General features: G+C 46.9%; 1 protein-coding gene across 2 annotated transcripts in view; it reads left to right on the plus strand.

Annotated features, from left to right (window-relative positions):
- Positions 1 to 1,604: 1,604 nt before the first annotated feature.
- The window catches only part of LOC147097912 (netrin receptor UNC5D-like), a 743,147-nt gene continuing 728,622 nt past the window's right edge, over positions 1,605 to 16,129 (plus strand). For both annotated transcript variants that reach the window (XM_085970980.1, XM_085970983.1), the window contains exon 1: positions 1,605 to 2,010. In XM_085970980.1, the coding sequence (XP_085827106.1) occupies positions 1,929 to 2,010 (82 nt within the window). In that variant the 5' untranslated portion in view covers positions 1,605 to 1,928. The remainder of the gene's footprint in view (positions 2,011 to 16,129) is intronic.

A 16,129-nucleotide genomic window follows, 5' to 3' on the forward strand; every position in this document is an offset into this window, starting at 1 on the left:
TATGGCCAGTTGAAAAATTCCCTGGGGCCCTAAAGCGGCGTTGCACCGGTAGCGCTGCGCCGGCACCGATGACGTCATCGGTGTGCGCAGCGTCCCGGTTGCCATGCCGACGGGCCCCAGCGCCGAAATTCAGTTGCGGCCGCCTTGCCCGTGGCAGCTGCAACTAAGACTCTGGCAACCGAGTCTTACACAAGTTAGCGCCGGCGCATTAAGGTCGCGCAGCAGCCGGCCGCTTTCCCGCCGGCCGCCTGCCCGCACCTCCCTCCCCGGACTCCTCCACCCCCCCCCCCGCGGAACAGATGCGTCTGGCCTGCAAGCCTGGCACTTGTCCGAGGTGCCGGGCTCATTTTTGAAAAAATCAAACGGCCAGCAATCGGGTGAAGGCAGTGCCTCCTTAACGGGAGGAGGAGGCCTGCACTTCCCCAGCCTGCCGCACCGCATCGGGTGCCACAGCGCCGGATTAGCGCCGCAATGCGGCACTCAGCGCCCATTGGGAGGCACTCACGCCCGCCAGTAGCGCCGGCAGCCGTCTGGGCGCGGCGCTACTGAATTTTTGCCGCGCGCAAGGGAATTAGCGCCGGCGCTAAATTTCCAGCGCTAAAGCCCTGGCGCGGCGTCAACTCAATTTCTAGGCCTATATATATAAATAATAGTCTGAGCATCAACAATTAATATTGATGCTGTTTATGCATGAGCCCTGTGTCGCTATGCAATGCTGTTGGTTCCTATATAAACACAGCAACCTGTTATTTTTTTTTGCACAGTGACCATGCTCGTGGACAATTCCCCAATATCGCAAATAACCGGCAATAATTGGAAATAAGAGGGCTCAATTTTGCAACACTGCCAGCAAGCTTATTTTCATGGGGTAAAGACTGAATCTTGAAACACTGCCAGCAAGCTTATTTTCAGTTGGGGTAAAGACTGAATCTTGAAACACTGCCAGCAAGCTTATTTTCAGTTGGGGTAAAGATTGAATCTTGAAACACTGCCAGCAAGCTTATTTTCAATTGGGGTAAGGGTTGAATCTTGAAACACTGCCAGCAAGCTTATTTTCAATTGGGGTAAAGATTGAATCTTGAAAAACTGCCAGCAAGCTTATGTTCAATTGGGGTAAGGGTTGAATCTTGCAACACTGCCAGCAAGCTTATGTTCAATTGGGGTAAGGGTTGAATCTTGAAAAACTGCCAGCAAGCTTATGTTCAATTGGGGTAAAGATTGAATCTTGAAAAACTGCCAGCAAGCTTATGTTCAATTGGGGTAAAGGTTGAATCTTGAAAAACTGCCAGCAAGCTTATGTTCAATTGGGTAAGGGTTGAATCTTGCAACACTGCCAGCAAGCTTATATTCATGGGGTAAAGACGGAATCTTGAAAAACTGCCAGCAAGCTTATTTTCAATTGGGGTAAAGATTGAATCTTGCAACACTGCCAGCAAGCTTATTTGCAACTGGGGTAAGGGTTGAATCTTTCCCACCCCTTCGCCTCTCTCCAAGTAATATTTATTCCAAATCCTCTCACTCTGATCCCGGAGCAGCACTGCTTTCCAGCTAGCACAGCAGCCTGACTGGTGCAGAGAACATCAGCTCCTCAAGCAAGCCTGGCACAGAAGTCGCCCGCCCCGGCCGCGCTCCCATTGGCTGCCGATTGTCTGTAACATTCCATCGGTGGAATGCAGGTACCTGCGGCAGGGCGCTGATTGGAGGGCGCGGCTGTCAATCAAAAAGCGCCGCTGCCCAGGAAGAAAAAAATCAGCGCCTGGATCGGCTGCCAGACTTCGGGGGGGCCGGGTGAAGTGCGGCGTGGAAGGATCCACCGCCGGACCACCGTCCAATCCTCCGGCACAAGATGACCCGCGATCGTTAGAGTTAAAGAAGCCGCAGGGCTTGAGGAGGTTTTCCAGCACCGAGGAGCCCCGACTGAAGGGATCATGAGGACACTGCTGCTGGGATGCTGCTGCTGCTGCTGGCTGCTTCCATTAGCTCTGTGCGCCACAAGTCGAGGGGAGAAGGGTAAGAGGGGAAAGGGGGGGAAATCAAATGAGTTAAATTGTCACTGCCTTTCATTGCAATGAAATTGTAAGCTGTGCAGCTGGGATCTGTCTACCTCTTGCAGCTGATCTGGACAGAGTGACAGCCAGCAAGTTCATCACAAGCGTGGCAATCTGAACCTGTCACTTGTAAAGGCACTTAACCCTTGCCTGAAATGCAATCTCAACTGTCCACCCAATGCAAAACTTATGCCCCTCTTTCAGCACCTTACTTTCTAACACTAACTCGCCCGCTTACATCTGCAGCCTGACTTGTTTTAGTCTGAATGCAATTGCAAAAAAACCTCGGGCAGAATTGAGGCATAATGCTGCGGAAAGAGAATGACATTTTTTTCCTTGTTTTTGCGTCTGTGGGGCTGAAAGTGCCCTGGCAGTTCGGGAAATGAATTGGGGTTGAGCGACTGTAAACTGTGTAAGGTGGACAGAGAGAGTGAGTCTATTTTTCACCCCCCTCCCCTTCCCTTCCCTGGTATCCCCCTGACTGCTGGGACACGGCATCGATTTTTCAATTACCGGATGGGAATGAGCGAAAGGAACTGTTGCAAACATGCTCCCTTTCACCTTCTCCCGTTCAGCCTCAGCACTGCTCAATCCTCCCGTTTTGCGGAATGACCGTTCTTGCAAGCAGACTAGCAAGAAGTCTCCAGCTGGCATTCATTCCCTGACCCCTGGAGCTGAAACACTCCTCGCCTTTAAAATGACCCCGAGATTTCAGTGCAATACTTTCCTTGCGGAAACTCTTTAAAATGTAATAAAGGCAAAGGTGGAATTGTCCTTAAGCGCTGATTTATTAAACGTTGCTGGGGTTGTGTAGCCCTGCCGGCTTCAGTCTTGTAAAACAAACAATTTTGCTCTCCCTTTATATATTTAAGGCTTCGTGCATTGTCATCTCCCCCAAAACACTTGTCATTCCAGTAAATGCACAATGAGCTTTCTGTTCTTATGTCTAATTTGACAGTTCTGTAAAGCCTGCTTTATATCTGTGTTTCAAGTGGGCTTGTGGGTGACTTGGTAGGACATTGGAGAGATGCTTTCGAACATGTATCTGAATGACATGGTTCAGTAGCTGTGCACAGGTGGATTAACATATACATGGGAGTTGAACATTATCTTCCATGCATACCTGCTGGACATAATGAGTTACTTTCAACACACACATATACAGTCGGTGCACACATCTCTATATGCTAATGAATAGATAAGTTCGTAATGAATTTCCAGTGAACTTTTGTTTTTTCTTTTAAAAGTTATGCTTAAAATATATTAGAATTGCATTTTTTCCCCTCACCTCCGACCAGATAGCCATGCCTGGAATCTTCCCTTCACAGCCCGTATAAATCTGGCCGATGTGTTTCAAAGTTCTGGTAGGTCAGGGTTTGTTGGCTGGTCGTAGATCCAGGGCGCGGGGGGGGGGGGGAGGAAATCCCTGCAATAAAAAAACGACAGTAAAATGCTGTAAATTTAAGCAGCCTGCTTTAGGGAAAGGGGTTGAAATGCATTTCTGGCTGGAAGCGAAGCTTGCAATCTCTACCATCTGTAGCTGGCGTGCAAATCACCGGTGGGACTTTTTTAGGAAAAAAAAATTGTGTTGGCAATGTGATGCGTTGAGTCTGCACATAAAAGCATAAAAGTTTCAATTTCAATTGGGTTGTTAACTTGGGATTGATTGATCATTTCCAACCTGTCCAAGTGTGCCTCCTTCTGGCAGTCCCGGGCACTGCACCAGTCTGGGGAGCCCTGAAGACAAGTGCTGCAGTCTGACCTTCTCAAGGACAGCATGAAGTCTGTTCAGACAAGACTAAGGTTCCATCAACAGGCTAGTAACTCTGCTTAATCTGAATGTTAATGGAATCAATTGTGTTCCTTCCCAATACAATCTCCTGCTGGAAAAAAATCATTGCAATGTATGGAGGGCAAAGGGCAGAGGAAAACTTAACATTCATTAAACTCTTTTTTTCAGTTGCTCCTATTCATTGCCACTGATGTCTTTAATTGAAGCAGTGGTTGGCTGCTATCCGGCAGCATGAGCCTATAGTATTCAGTAAAGCTTTGTCCAGGAGCCCTTTGCTGGAGCTGTACTTTAGGTTGTACACTGGATGAATATTTACAGAGGATTCCATCGGATATATGGCACAGAAACAGGCCATTCGGCCCAACCAGTCCATGCCGGCGTTTATGCTCCAGTCGAGCCTCCTCCCGCCTTTCCTCATCTAAATCTATCAGCAGAACCCTCTATTCCCTTCTCCCTCATCTGCTTATCTAACTGCCCCTTAAATGCATCGATACTATTCACCTCAACCACTCTCTGTGGTACTTAGGCTGGTTATCTTTTGTAAAATGAGATTGTTAAAGTGAATATAATTTAGGGAGGGAGAGAAGAGAGCAAATTGAATGTTTCTTTTGAGGGAAAACAAATAGATTTACAGATAGCGCCAGGCACACAGCAACATTTACTTGGTTGAATGATCTGTCATATTTAACTCTGCATTTTCATAACTGGGAGATTTTGGGGAGAGGGGGACTACATTTAATCAAATGTAATTTAAAAAAAAAAAAACTTTTTTCCCCCCAACCTGGAGGAAACTTTTTATGGGGAGCCTGAGGAGATCAGAGTTGAGAGTTGCATGCACAGCACAGCTGTGATAGAGCATTTAGCCTGGAATTGAATAACTGTTAGGTTAAAACAAATTGCTGGCAGACTTGTACATCACCATTTTAACACGGATAATGTGAGAGAATGCAGATGCACAGAATTTACAAGCCTGAGCCGAAATTGCCATAATTTACTTCTCAGTTGATTTACTGACCCACCCTCCCTCACATCTGCCCTTCCCTCGCAGCCGCTCCCATCTCGTTCTCCTTTCTTCTGCGCAGGTTTGACAAATATGCTGGAAAAGATCTGTCTTGCTCTTCTCTGAGAAAACTGAGATGTGAAGGATGTAATTTAAAATTAATGCAAATTTAATTTCATCGCTTCCATAGCGCTATGCTGTTTCAATGACTTTTTAATTCCGATATTACCATTACAGTGAGATATGGGATGTGAATCCACTCACCCCCGCACCCCCACCCCAGACAAGTACAATAACATTGGGAAAACTTCAAGGTGCAAGTCAACTTTTTCAAGGATGCTGGACTGTCAGGGTAGCTGTAAATCCAATTGTGAATCCTACTTCATAGAAGAATCATAGAATGGTTACAGCACAGAAGGAGGCTATTCGGCCCGTCGAGCCCATGCCGGCTCTCTGCAAGAGCGCTTCAGCCAGTCCCACTCCCCCTGTCCTTTCCCCGTAGCCCTGCAAATTCTTTTCCTTCAGGTACTTATCCAATTCCCTTTTGAAAGCCGTGATTGAGTCTACCTCCACCAACCCTCTCAGGCGGTGCATTCCAGACCCTAACCACTCGCTGCGTAAAAAAAGTTTTTCCTCATCTCGCCTTTGGTGCTTTTGCCAATCACCTTGGATCTCAAATCGATTGATTTTCGATTGATGCCTGTTGCATCACTCACTGAGTTTGGGAATCAAGGCCAACATGGTAGAGGAGTTGAGGGTTCCAAGCAAGAACCACTTTCATCATCCAGTACCTCAGTTAAGATGCTTTTACCTTCCTCCAGTGCTGTTGGACAAGTCTGGCATGGTTGTCAGGATGCCAAATGTAAACTTGGCTCTGGAGACCCATTTGTTTATCGGTCTTCCAATCCATTACTGAACTGCGACCTCCCTTGAGGCACACTATTTATCTTGTTTCATAAAAGTCTTGTGTAGCGTGCGTCACATTTTAAATGCATGCGTGGCACTGTAACATCGCTCACATTCTTCTGATTGGCCCACTTTGTCACAATCTGCCTACTTCACCGTCACTATCACTCTCATAAATCGGCACAAATTTCAACCTACCATGGGCAGGCAGCACCACAGGAGATCCCGTAGCAGGGCACATTTGGTAGAAGTAACAGTGATAATGTTACAACTCCGTGCCTGTCAATCGCCAACAAGAGGGATAATTGGGTGTGTTCTTATTTGATGAAGGGTCCGGTTAAGTGGCTCTTGAACGGAGATCCATAATCTCCATGTCCCTCTTCCCTCCCCCGCCCCACACCAATCCTGCTTAATTTATTAATTAAGGCAGCACGGTGGCATAGTGGTTAGCACTGTTGCCTCACAGCGCCAGGGACCTGGGTTCGAATCCGGCCTCGGGTGACTGTCTGTGTGGAGTTTGCACATTCTCCCCGTGTTTGCGTGGGTTTCCTCCGGGTACTCTGGTTTCCTCCCACAGTCCAAAGATGTGCGGGTTAGGATGATTGACTATGATAAATTGACCCTTAGTGTTAGGGGGATTAAATACGTGGGGTTACGGGGATAGGGTGGGATATGTGTTGGTGTAGGGGTTACGGGGATCGGGTGGGATATGTGTCGGTGCAGGCTCGATGGGCCGAAATGGCCTCTATCTGCATTGTGGGGTTTCTGTGATTCTGTGATTAAGTGCCTTGTTCCTGGTTGATTCTCATCCTTGTTTTCAAATCCCACCATGGCCTCGCTCTTCCCTCTCTCTGTAGCCTGCTCCCGTCCAACAACACCTCCCCCCCCCCCCGGAGATCTCTGCTCTTTTCCAATTCTGCCCATCCACTATTTTAATCGCTCCACCATTGGTGGCCGTGCCTTCAGCTGCCTGGGCTCTAAGCTCTGGAATTCCCTCCCTAAACCTCTCCGCCCCTCTACCTCTCTCTCCTCCTTTAAGACAGTACTAGAAACCTACCTCTTTGACCAAGCATTTGGTCATCTGCCGTAATATCTCCTTATGTGAGTCGGTGTCAGATTTTGTTTAATAACGCTCCTGCAAATTGTTGTTGTAATATTTACTGTACATAGCAATCTTAGCGGTGGAGGTATTAAGTTTTCAATTCCCTCAATGATATTGCTGCAATAGTTTTTTGTTCTATCTTCCAGTTGGTGTAACTTCTAAAGCCCTACATTTTCATAGAATCATAGAACGGTTACAGCACAGGAGGAGGCCATTCGGCCCGTCGAGCCCGTGCCGGCTCTCTGCAAGAGCACTTCAGCTCGTCCCACTCCCTTGCCCTTTCCCTGTAGCCCCACCAATGTTTTTCCTTCAGGTACTTATCTACAGGAAACTTTGTGTTATCCGGAGGTGAACTGTCCGGCAAGCTCGAGCCACCGGCAAAAATCAGGAGCCATTTTTTATGCTTTTCGTTTCTTTTCTTTGCGTTTTTTGAACAGTCAAGCTCTGCAAGGTCTGTAGCTAAGCAACAGCTTCAGCTAGAGACGCTACAGAGACGCTTGCCAGCTGTTTAGAGGCTGTTGCTAAGCAACAGGGTTTGTTGATTCATACGGAGATGAAAATCTCCGTATGTTTCAACATTAGCTCTGGAGTGTACGGCAGTTTTGAGGGAACGGCAGCAGCTTGGTCCCGTCGGTGCCGGATAGCACAAAGTTTCCTGTAATTCCCTTTTTAAGCCACGATTGAATCTGCCTCCACCACCCTTTCAGGCAGTGCATTCCAGATCCCAACCACTCGCTGCGTAAACAAGTTTTTCCTCATGTCACCTTTGGATCTTCTGCCAATCACCTTAAATCTGTGTCCTCTGGTTCTCGACCCTTCTGCCAATGGGAACAGTTTCTCTCTATCTGCCCAGACCCCTCATGATTTTGAACACCTCTATCAAATCTCCTCTCAATCATCTCTACTCTAAGGAGAACAACCCCAGCTTCTCCAGTCTGTCCACGTAACTGAGGCCCCTCATCCCTGAAACCATTCTTGCAAATCTTTTCTGCACCCTCTCTAAGGGCCTTCACATCCTTCATAAAGTGCGGTGCCCAGAATTGGACACAATACTCCAGTTGTGACCGAACCAGTGTTTTAAGAAGGTTCTGTGGCGGTACCACCGGTTGTCCCTTACATTGAGATACATAATTCCCTTTAACTTACCTTACTGTATGTATAACTTATCTGTTTGGGCCATTGCCCCTTTTAAGACGTGCCCTAGCGCGCTGATGTCGCGTACCACGTGACGTACGTGTGGCGGCCGCCGGCCCGACTTGGCCTTCCAGGACGGCCACCAGCACAGCCCGGCCTCGCGACTTCGGCCGCATCGGACAGCCGACGGGAGCGACTCGATCTTCCGCTCCCATGGCAAGCACCGGCTCAGCCTGGCCTCCAGCTCCCGCGCTCGCGACTTCGGCCTCAACGGCCAGCGACGCAACGACGCGCATCACGTGAGGCCCTAAACGCGGGAAACGCGAACAATGTGATGACGTCACAATAGAAACGCGATGACGTCATCACGCTCTCCACAGGACTGCGAACTCAGTCCTCGTGGAGTCCCCGCTGGGACAAGACCTATACCACGGTGCTCCTACAGTCAGCCATCTTACCTGCCATCTTACCTGATGTAATTAGTCTGTTCCTGTAAATAAACAACTTGTTAATAGTTCGTCGAAGTCAAACTCTCTTATTTAGTGGCGATCTACATGAACCGCTACAGTTCATCATAACTTCCTTGCTTTTGTACTGTATGCCTCTATTTATGAAGCCCAGTATCCCGTATGCTTTTTTAACTGCTTTCTCAACCTGCTTTGTCACCTTCAACGATTTGTGCACACATACCCCCAGGTCTCTCTGTTCATGAACCCTCTTTAGGATTGTACCCTTTAGTTTATATTGCCTCTCCTCGTTCTTCCTACCAAAATATACCACTTCGCACTTTTCTGCGTTAAACTTCATCTGCCACATGTCCGCCCATTCCACCAGCCTGTCTCTGTCCTCTTGAAGTCTATCACTATCCTCCTCACTGTTCACTATACTTCCAAGTTTTGTGTCATCCGCAAATTTTGAAATAGTGCCCTGTACACCTAAGTCCAAATCATTAATATATATCAAGAAAAGCAATGGTTCTAGTACCGACCCCTGGGGAACACCACTGTATAAGTTACTCCAGTCTGAAAAACAACCGTTCACCACTACTCTCTGTTTCCTGTCACTTAGCCAATTCCGTATCCATGTTGCCAAGGTACCTTTTATTCCATGGGCTTCAACTTTGCTGGCAAGCCTATTATGAGGCACTTTGTTGAATGCCTTTTGGAAGTCCATGTACGCCACATCAACCCTCTCTGTTACCTCGTCAAAAAATTCAATTTAGGTGACACAAATGGACACTTTGGAAAAAGGAAGGAAAGTCTTGCATTTATATAGCACCTTTCACGACCACCGGACGCCCCAAAGCACTTTACAGCCAATGAAGTACTTTTTGAAGTGTAGTCACTGTTGTAATGTGGGAAACGCGGCAGCCAATTTGCGCACAGCAAGCTCCCACAAACAGCAATGTGATAATGACCAGATAATGGCCCAGAAATTCGAGTCGGGGGCTTTCCACGGATGCAAGCCCCCAATCTGCACTTACCTTGCGCGCCGGCCGTTGAGCTGTGGGCCCCCGTGGAATTCCGATCTGGGGCCTGGTCCAGCTGCCGGTGCGCAGTGCTTGCGTATCCCAGGGGCGTAGTTAGTTCGATGCGTCCCCTGGGATCACGTGGGCCACGGGGAGCCAATCGGAGCAGGGAATGCTCCATTCATAAGTCTGACAAGAAGAGCTGTCAAGACTTATAAATACTACGGCCCCAAAGCAGCACTAAATCTTCAAATACATTTTTTTTTAAATCACATTTTTTAAATAAACTATAAATTACATGAAATAACTATTTTAAACAATAATTTAAATTTTTGAAAAAAATAATTTTATTTTCTAATGGGGCTAAAAATAAACTTGCTTTAAAGTATTTAAAAATAATACACCTGTGGAAAAAATGTTTTAATTTTAATTAATTCACCGCTTACCTTGTAAAAAGCAGGCCTTATGCCTGGTTTTTACATTTCTAAATTCTGCAGGCTTACTCTCCCGGGAAAACCTGGAAAAAAAACCGAAGTTCGATGCGCACGCGCGGCCTCTACTGCACACGCGTTCGACCTCTTAACCCCTCCTTTCAGGAGAACGGAAGTGCCGGTTTCCCGCGCATGCGCAGTGCATGCAGGAAACCGGCACTTCCACTGGGCCTACGGGTGAGTACTCCGTACTCACCTGTGGAGACCCGAATTTCAATCTGTTTTTAGTGATGTTGATTGAGGGATAAATATTGGCCAAAGGCACCTCCCCTGCTCTTCTTCGAAATAGTGACATGGGATTTTTTTAAGTCCACCTGAGGGGGCAGACGGGGCCTCGGTTTAACATCTCATCCAAAAGACAGCACCTCCGACAGTGCAGCACTCCCTCAGCACTGCACTAGGAGTGTTAGCCTAGATTTCTTTGTGCTCAGGTCTCTGGAGTGGGACTTGAACCCACAACCTTCTGACTCAGGGGCAAGGAGTGCTGCCCACTGAGCCATGGCTGGCTCTCGGTATACAAAACCTACTTGCCTGTACATTGAAAGTGAGATGCTAAAACAATCTGGAACAGAAAGATGACAGGTATTATACAGATAAAAAATCCAAAGTGCCACTTGGGTGTGGGCATCTCCCCTGTGCCACTCATGTCGAATCCTGCCGTTAGATAAAATAGTGCTATGTTTGAGCTGTGCATACCGCAGTGATGGGCTGCTTGCACAATCTGCTGGAACAAAAGCAAAAATACAGCGGATAATCGAAAAGTAAAATAATAGGCTGAAAACACTCAGCAGGTCAGGCAGCATTGGTGAAGAGAGAGAGAGAGAAACGGAGTTGACGTTCCAGGTGGGTGATCGTTCTGATGAAAGGTCACCGACCTGAAACGTTAGCTCGGTATTTCTCTCTCCACAGATGTTGCCTGACCCGCTGAGCGATGCCAGCATTAAGTCGGCTGGCTTGCTGCATGTTTTATTTTTGTACCCTCTGGTGTGCGTGCATTCTTCCTTCCGTAACATTGGGAAATAGTGTGGTGTCGGTACCTGGAGGGCACAATTGCAAGTGCCTTCGCTGCGATACTGTGCTGGCGGTAAAGATCTATGACTAATACATGGAATACCTGCTGGGTATCCGTCTATCACTAATCGAGGCTTACAGTGGTAAGCTTCGCAGTAGAGTATTATTTGTTTTGTATTTATTTTATGTTATTTAGTGTGCAATATTGCATGTGCTAGCTAGATTAGTGGATGTACACTAGTCAGCCCATTCTTGTCTCCTCTTTTCCCTTCTCTTTTCTCCCCCCTCACTCATTGCCAGATCGACCCTTCTACAGGGGCTAGTCACGTTTATATCATGTAAACTGAATAGTTCCAATCTGAAAAAAAGGAAAAACTTGCATTTCTATAGCGCCTTTCATGACCACCGGACGTCCCAAAGTGCTTTACAGCCAATGAAGTACTTTTTGAAGTGTAGTCACTGTTGTAATGTGGGAAACGCGGCAGCCAATTTGCACACAGCAAGCTCCCACAAACAGCAATGTGATAATGACCAGATCATCTGTTTTTTGTGGTGTTGATTGAGGGATAAATATTGGCCCCCAGGACACCAGGGATAACTCCCTTGATCTTCTTCGAAATAGTGCCCGTGGGATCTTTTGCGCCCACCTGAGAGAGCAGACGGGGCCTCGGTTTAACATCTCATCCAAAAGACGGCACCTCTGACAGTGCAGCACTCCCTCAGCACTGCATTGGGACTGTCAGCCTGGATTTATTTGCTCAGGTTTCATGGAGTGGGGACTTAGTCCCCTCACCTCTGAGTCAGAAGGTTGTGGGTTCATCAGCTGAGCCACGGCTGACAGTTGACAGACCTGATTAGAAAGGCTCCTCCTAGATTGTCGATTTGTTACTCTTGCGTTATTTATTGATGGCCAGTGACATGAATCAGTCATTCATGAAATAAAGACTTATGAAATAATACTGAGCGGCCTGCGGGTGGTGCTGTCCAGGGAGAGTATAAATACTCGGGCACGGGCCCAGCTTGCGCAGGACATTCTTAACAGGAACTAGTGAAGGGCACAACTAGACCTCCATGTTGTAAAACAGTTGATTAAAGCTTTGTTTAACGCTTAGACCAAGTGCCTAGTAGTTTTCTTACGTTAGCACCCACTTACATGAGTCCTATGAAGAATCAAGTCCGTTTTCTGTTCAGGTTCCACTGCTGCTAGATTCTCATGTCAACATAAAGATCTTCATTTTTTTTGCCAGCCGGATGACGGTGGGAGTGGGGGGTGACTGGGAGCTGGCAAATAAACCAGCGGATCAATCAGCTGCTGGTTTGGTGACTGGATGTGCCGTTGGGATTGCTGGAGGCGATTGCATGCTCCCTTTTGGTGCTCCGATCTTTTAGATGGGGAGGGGTGGGGGGGCGGGGTTTGTGACTGACCGCAGGATGTGGACTAGACGCACAGGCCAATGTCCTCTCAGAATAAAAATTCACGCTTTGTATACCTGCCAACACCCTTGGTTTGCATGTCATAAACAGGAGGGATTAGGCTTGGTTTTCTTTGGCGCACAGGCGTTAGTAGTCACGTTCTTCCATGTTAAAAATGATTTAATTTATGCTTTTTTTTTGTGATCAATGCATTTTCAGCTTGTATCGTTAAAACAGCACCAGGTTACCACTTTTAACAAAAATAACAATAGAAAATGCTGGAAAAACTCAGCAGGCCAGGCGACATCCGTGGAGAGAGAAATAGAGTCAACGTTTCGGGTCGAAACCCTTTGTCAAGACTGAAAAGTCACTTTAACCACTTTTAATAATATCAGTGATTTTTTTTTTAATGCAAATGAACGATTGCATTCTGTGGTGCTGACCGATTACGCCGGTTCACGGAAGATTTTACGTTTGCGATTATGCGAATGCATTTTTAGCGGAAACTCGAACTGTAACCTAACCAGCGCAGTTTGCGCCCAGTTTCCTGGTTGCGCCCGAAACGGAAGCTCTACTCCTGTAGGCTCGGCCCAAGCAACGATGGGTTGGCCCTGCTTAAGCTGGGCGACTGGAATGATTGGATAGAAAGAGGCTCGAGTTTGACCCAGTGAGGGTTGTCTATGCCAATCAGTCATTGCAGTAACTGAGGGGGAAGCTTTCTCTTAATTGTCACATCAGTCGCTTCACTTTCTCTCTTGGGGGAAAAAAAGGAAACAAAAGCAACATTGGCCCAGAAATTCGGGTCGGGGGCTTCCCGCGGGTACAAGCCTCCGACCTGCACTTACCTAGCGCGCCGGCCGTTGAGCTGTGGGCCCGCGTGGGATTCCGATCCTGGGCCTGCTCCAGCTGCCGGCGCGCAGTGCTCGCAGATCCCAGGGGCGCAGTTAGTTCGAAGCATCCCCTGGGATCACGTGGGCCATGGAGAGCCAATGGTAGCAGGGAAATGCCCATTCATAAAATTGACAGGAAGACCTGTCAAAACTATAAATACTATAAGCCCCAAAACATCACTTCAAATACATTTTTTTTTAAATCACTTTTTTTAAGATAACAAATTACATAAAATAACTATTTTAAACAATAATTTAAATTTTTGAAAAAATTAATTACAATTTCTAACAGGGCTAAAAATGAACTTACCTTTCTTTAAAGTATTTAAAAATAATAAACCTGTGGAAAAATGTTTTAATTTTAATTAATTCACCACTTACCTTGTTAAAAGCAGGTCTTGCGCCTGCTTTTTACATGTGTAACTCCTGGAGACTTACCCTCCCGGAGAAACCTGCAAAAAAAACGTAAGTTCCATGCGCACACGCTGCCGTCCGGCGTACGCGTTCGACCTCTGAACCCCTTCCTTTAAGGGAACGGAAGTTCCGGTTTCCCGTGCATGCACTAAACCGGCACTTTCGTTGGGCCAACAGGAGAGTACCCCATGCGTACTCACTCGTGGAGACCCGAATTTCTGGGCCATTATAAACACTCTCAACAAAGCATTAGCCGACCATATTTTGACAATCAAATAAATCAAAGGTGTCCCAAAAGGGGACTGGAATCTGTGCAGTCCTTTGGCTCAGTTGGCAGCACGCCTGCTTTTCGAGTCAGAAGATTTTGAGTTGAAGACCCACGCCAGGGCTTGATTTTTAAATCTAACCTGACATGCTGAGGGAGTGCCGCATGGCCAGAGGTGCTGGGCTCCAGGCGAGAGGTTAAACTGAGGATCTGTCTTTGACAAACAGAGGGATTTCTCTCTTTTTAGCTTTACAGTCTTGCATGCTGTCGAGTAATTAGGGTTGAGAAGAGAACATAAGAAATAGGAGCAGGAATAGGCCCCTCGAACCTCCTTCGCCGTTCAATAAGATCAGGGCTGACCTTGGGCTCAAAGCCACTTCCCTGCCCGCTCCCCATAACCCTTCACTCCCTTATCTTGCAAAAATCTGTCTTATCTCCACCTTAAATGCATTTAATGACCCAGCCTCCACGGCTCTCTGGGGCAGAGAATTCCACAGATTTACGACCCTCTGAGAGAAGAAATTCCTCCTCACCTCAGTTCTAAAAGGGCGACCCTTTATTCTAAAACTATGATCCCCGAGTTCTAGATTTCCCCACGAGGGGAAACATCCTCTCTGCATCTACCCTGTCGAATGCTCTTCATAAAGTACAAAATGGTGAACCACAGATACTCTGCACGAATCGGGCAGCAGTCCCTTTGATGGTGGGGTAGCAGGTTTAAGATATTAATATATGCGGCATTTTGTCAGATTAAATATATTTTGGTAGGTAAAAGTCTGGTGTTTACCGAGGAGTGAAGATTATTAATTTTTTCTTGACTGCTTTTTAAAAAGTAGCTTTACATCAAAGAAGTTGCGTGGAATAAATATCTTAGTTCTGGCTGTTGATTTTTAGTTCTGGCTTGGTGGGTACTGGAAGCTTATGAATTCTAACATCATATCCTGAAAGATACATCTCAAGATAGCAACGGTGTACCAGGAAAAGGAGGGTTCAGCTTTTTGTCCAAAGGAACTGTGCAAAGGCATCTTTCTAAAAAGTGTATCTCACTTCCTTTATGAACCAATTCTAGTTCTACCCTCCGTAAACTTGAGGTCATCCAGAACTCTGCTGCCAGTGTCCTAACTCGCACCTAGTCCTGTTTGCCCATCACCCCTGTACTCGCTGACCTACATTAGCTCCCGGTTAAGCAGCACCTCGATTTCAAAATTCTCATCCTTGTTTTCAGATCCCTCCATGGCCTCACCCACTTCCCTATCTCGCTAATCTCCTCCAGCCCGAAACCCTCCGAGATCTCAGTATTAGTGTCGTGTCATTTTAATGTTTAACCAATGACTTTTTTTTGCTTTGTGCATTTTATTGGTATATAAGGGTGTCTTAGCCTGTTTAACAACAACTTGTATTTATATAGCGCCTTTAACATAGTAAAACGCCCCAAGGCACTGCACAGGAGTATTTTATTACAAAATATTTGACACCGATCCACATAAGGATAAATTAGGGCAGGTGACCAAAAGCTTGGCCAAAGAGGTAGGTTTTAAGGAGCGTCTTAAAGGAGGAAAGAGAGGTAGCGAGGCGGAGAGGTTTAGGCAGGGAATTCCAGAGCTTAGGACCAAGGCAACAGAAGGCACGGCCACCAAAGGTTGAGCAATTATAATCAGGGATGCTCAAGAGGTCAGAATTAGAGGAGCGCAGCTATCTCGGGGGTGGGGGTTGTGGGGCTGGAGGCGATTACAGAGATAGGGAGGGACGAGGCCATGGAGGGATCTGAAAACAAGGATGAGAATTTTGAAATCGAGGCGCTGCTTAACCGGGAGCCAATGTAGGTCAGCAAGCGCAGGGGTGATGGGCGAACGAGTCTTGGTGCGAGTTAGGACACGGGCAGCTGAGTTTTGGATGATCTCAAGTTTAGGTAGGGTGGAATCATTAATGGTGCGATGTTTACCATCATCGGGATGTCGGGAGATGTAGTCAGAGGCTTACTGATTATCTGATGATTGCCATCACCATTAATGATTAGATCCGTACCGCATTTGGCTAAATACGGCAACGAAAATGCAACAAGACCTGGACGGCGTTTAGGCTTGTGCTGATAAGTGGCAGGTAACATTTGTGCCACAAAAGTGCCAGGCAATGATTATCTCCAACAAGCGAGAGTCTAACCACTTCCCCTTGGCATTTAATGGTATTACCATTGC

The sequence above is a fragment of the Somniosus microcephalus genome, chromosome 30 (assembly GCF_052327205.1).
Source record: "Somniosus microcephalus isolate GS21.2 chromosome 30, FLI_Smic_1.0, whole genome shotgun sequence".
Lineage (NCBI taxonomy): Eukaryota > Metazoa > Chordata > Chondrichthyes > Squaliformes > Somniosidae > Somniosus > Somniosus microcephalus.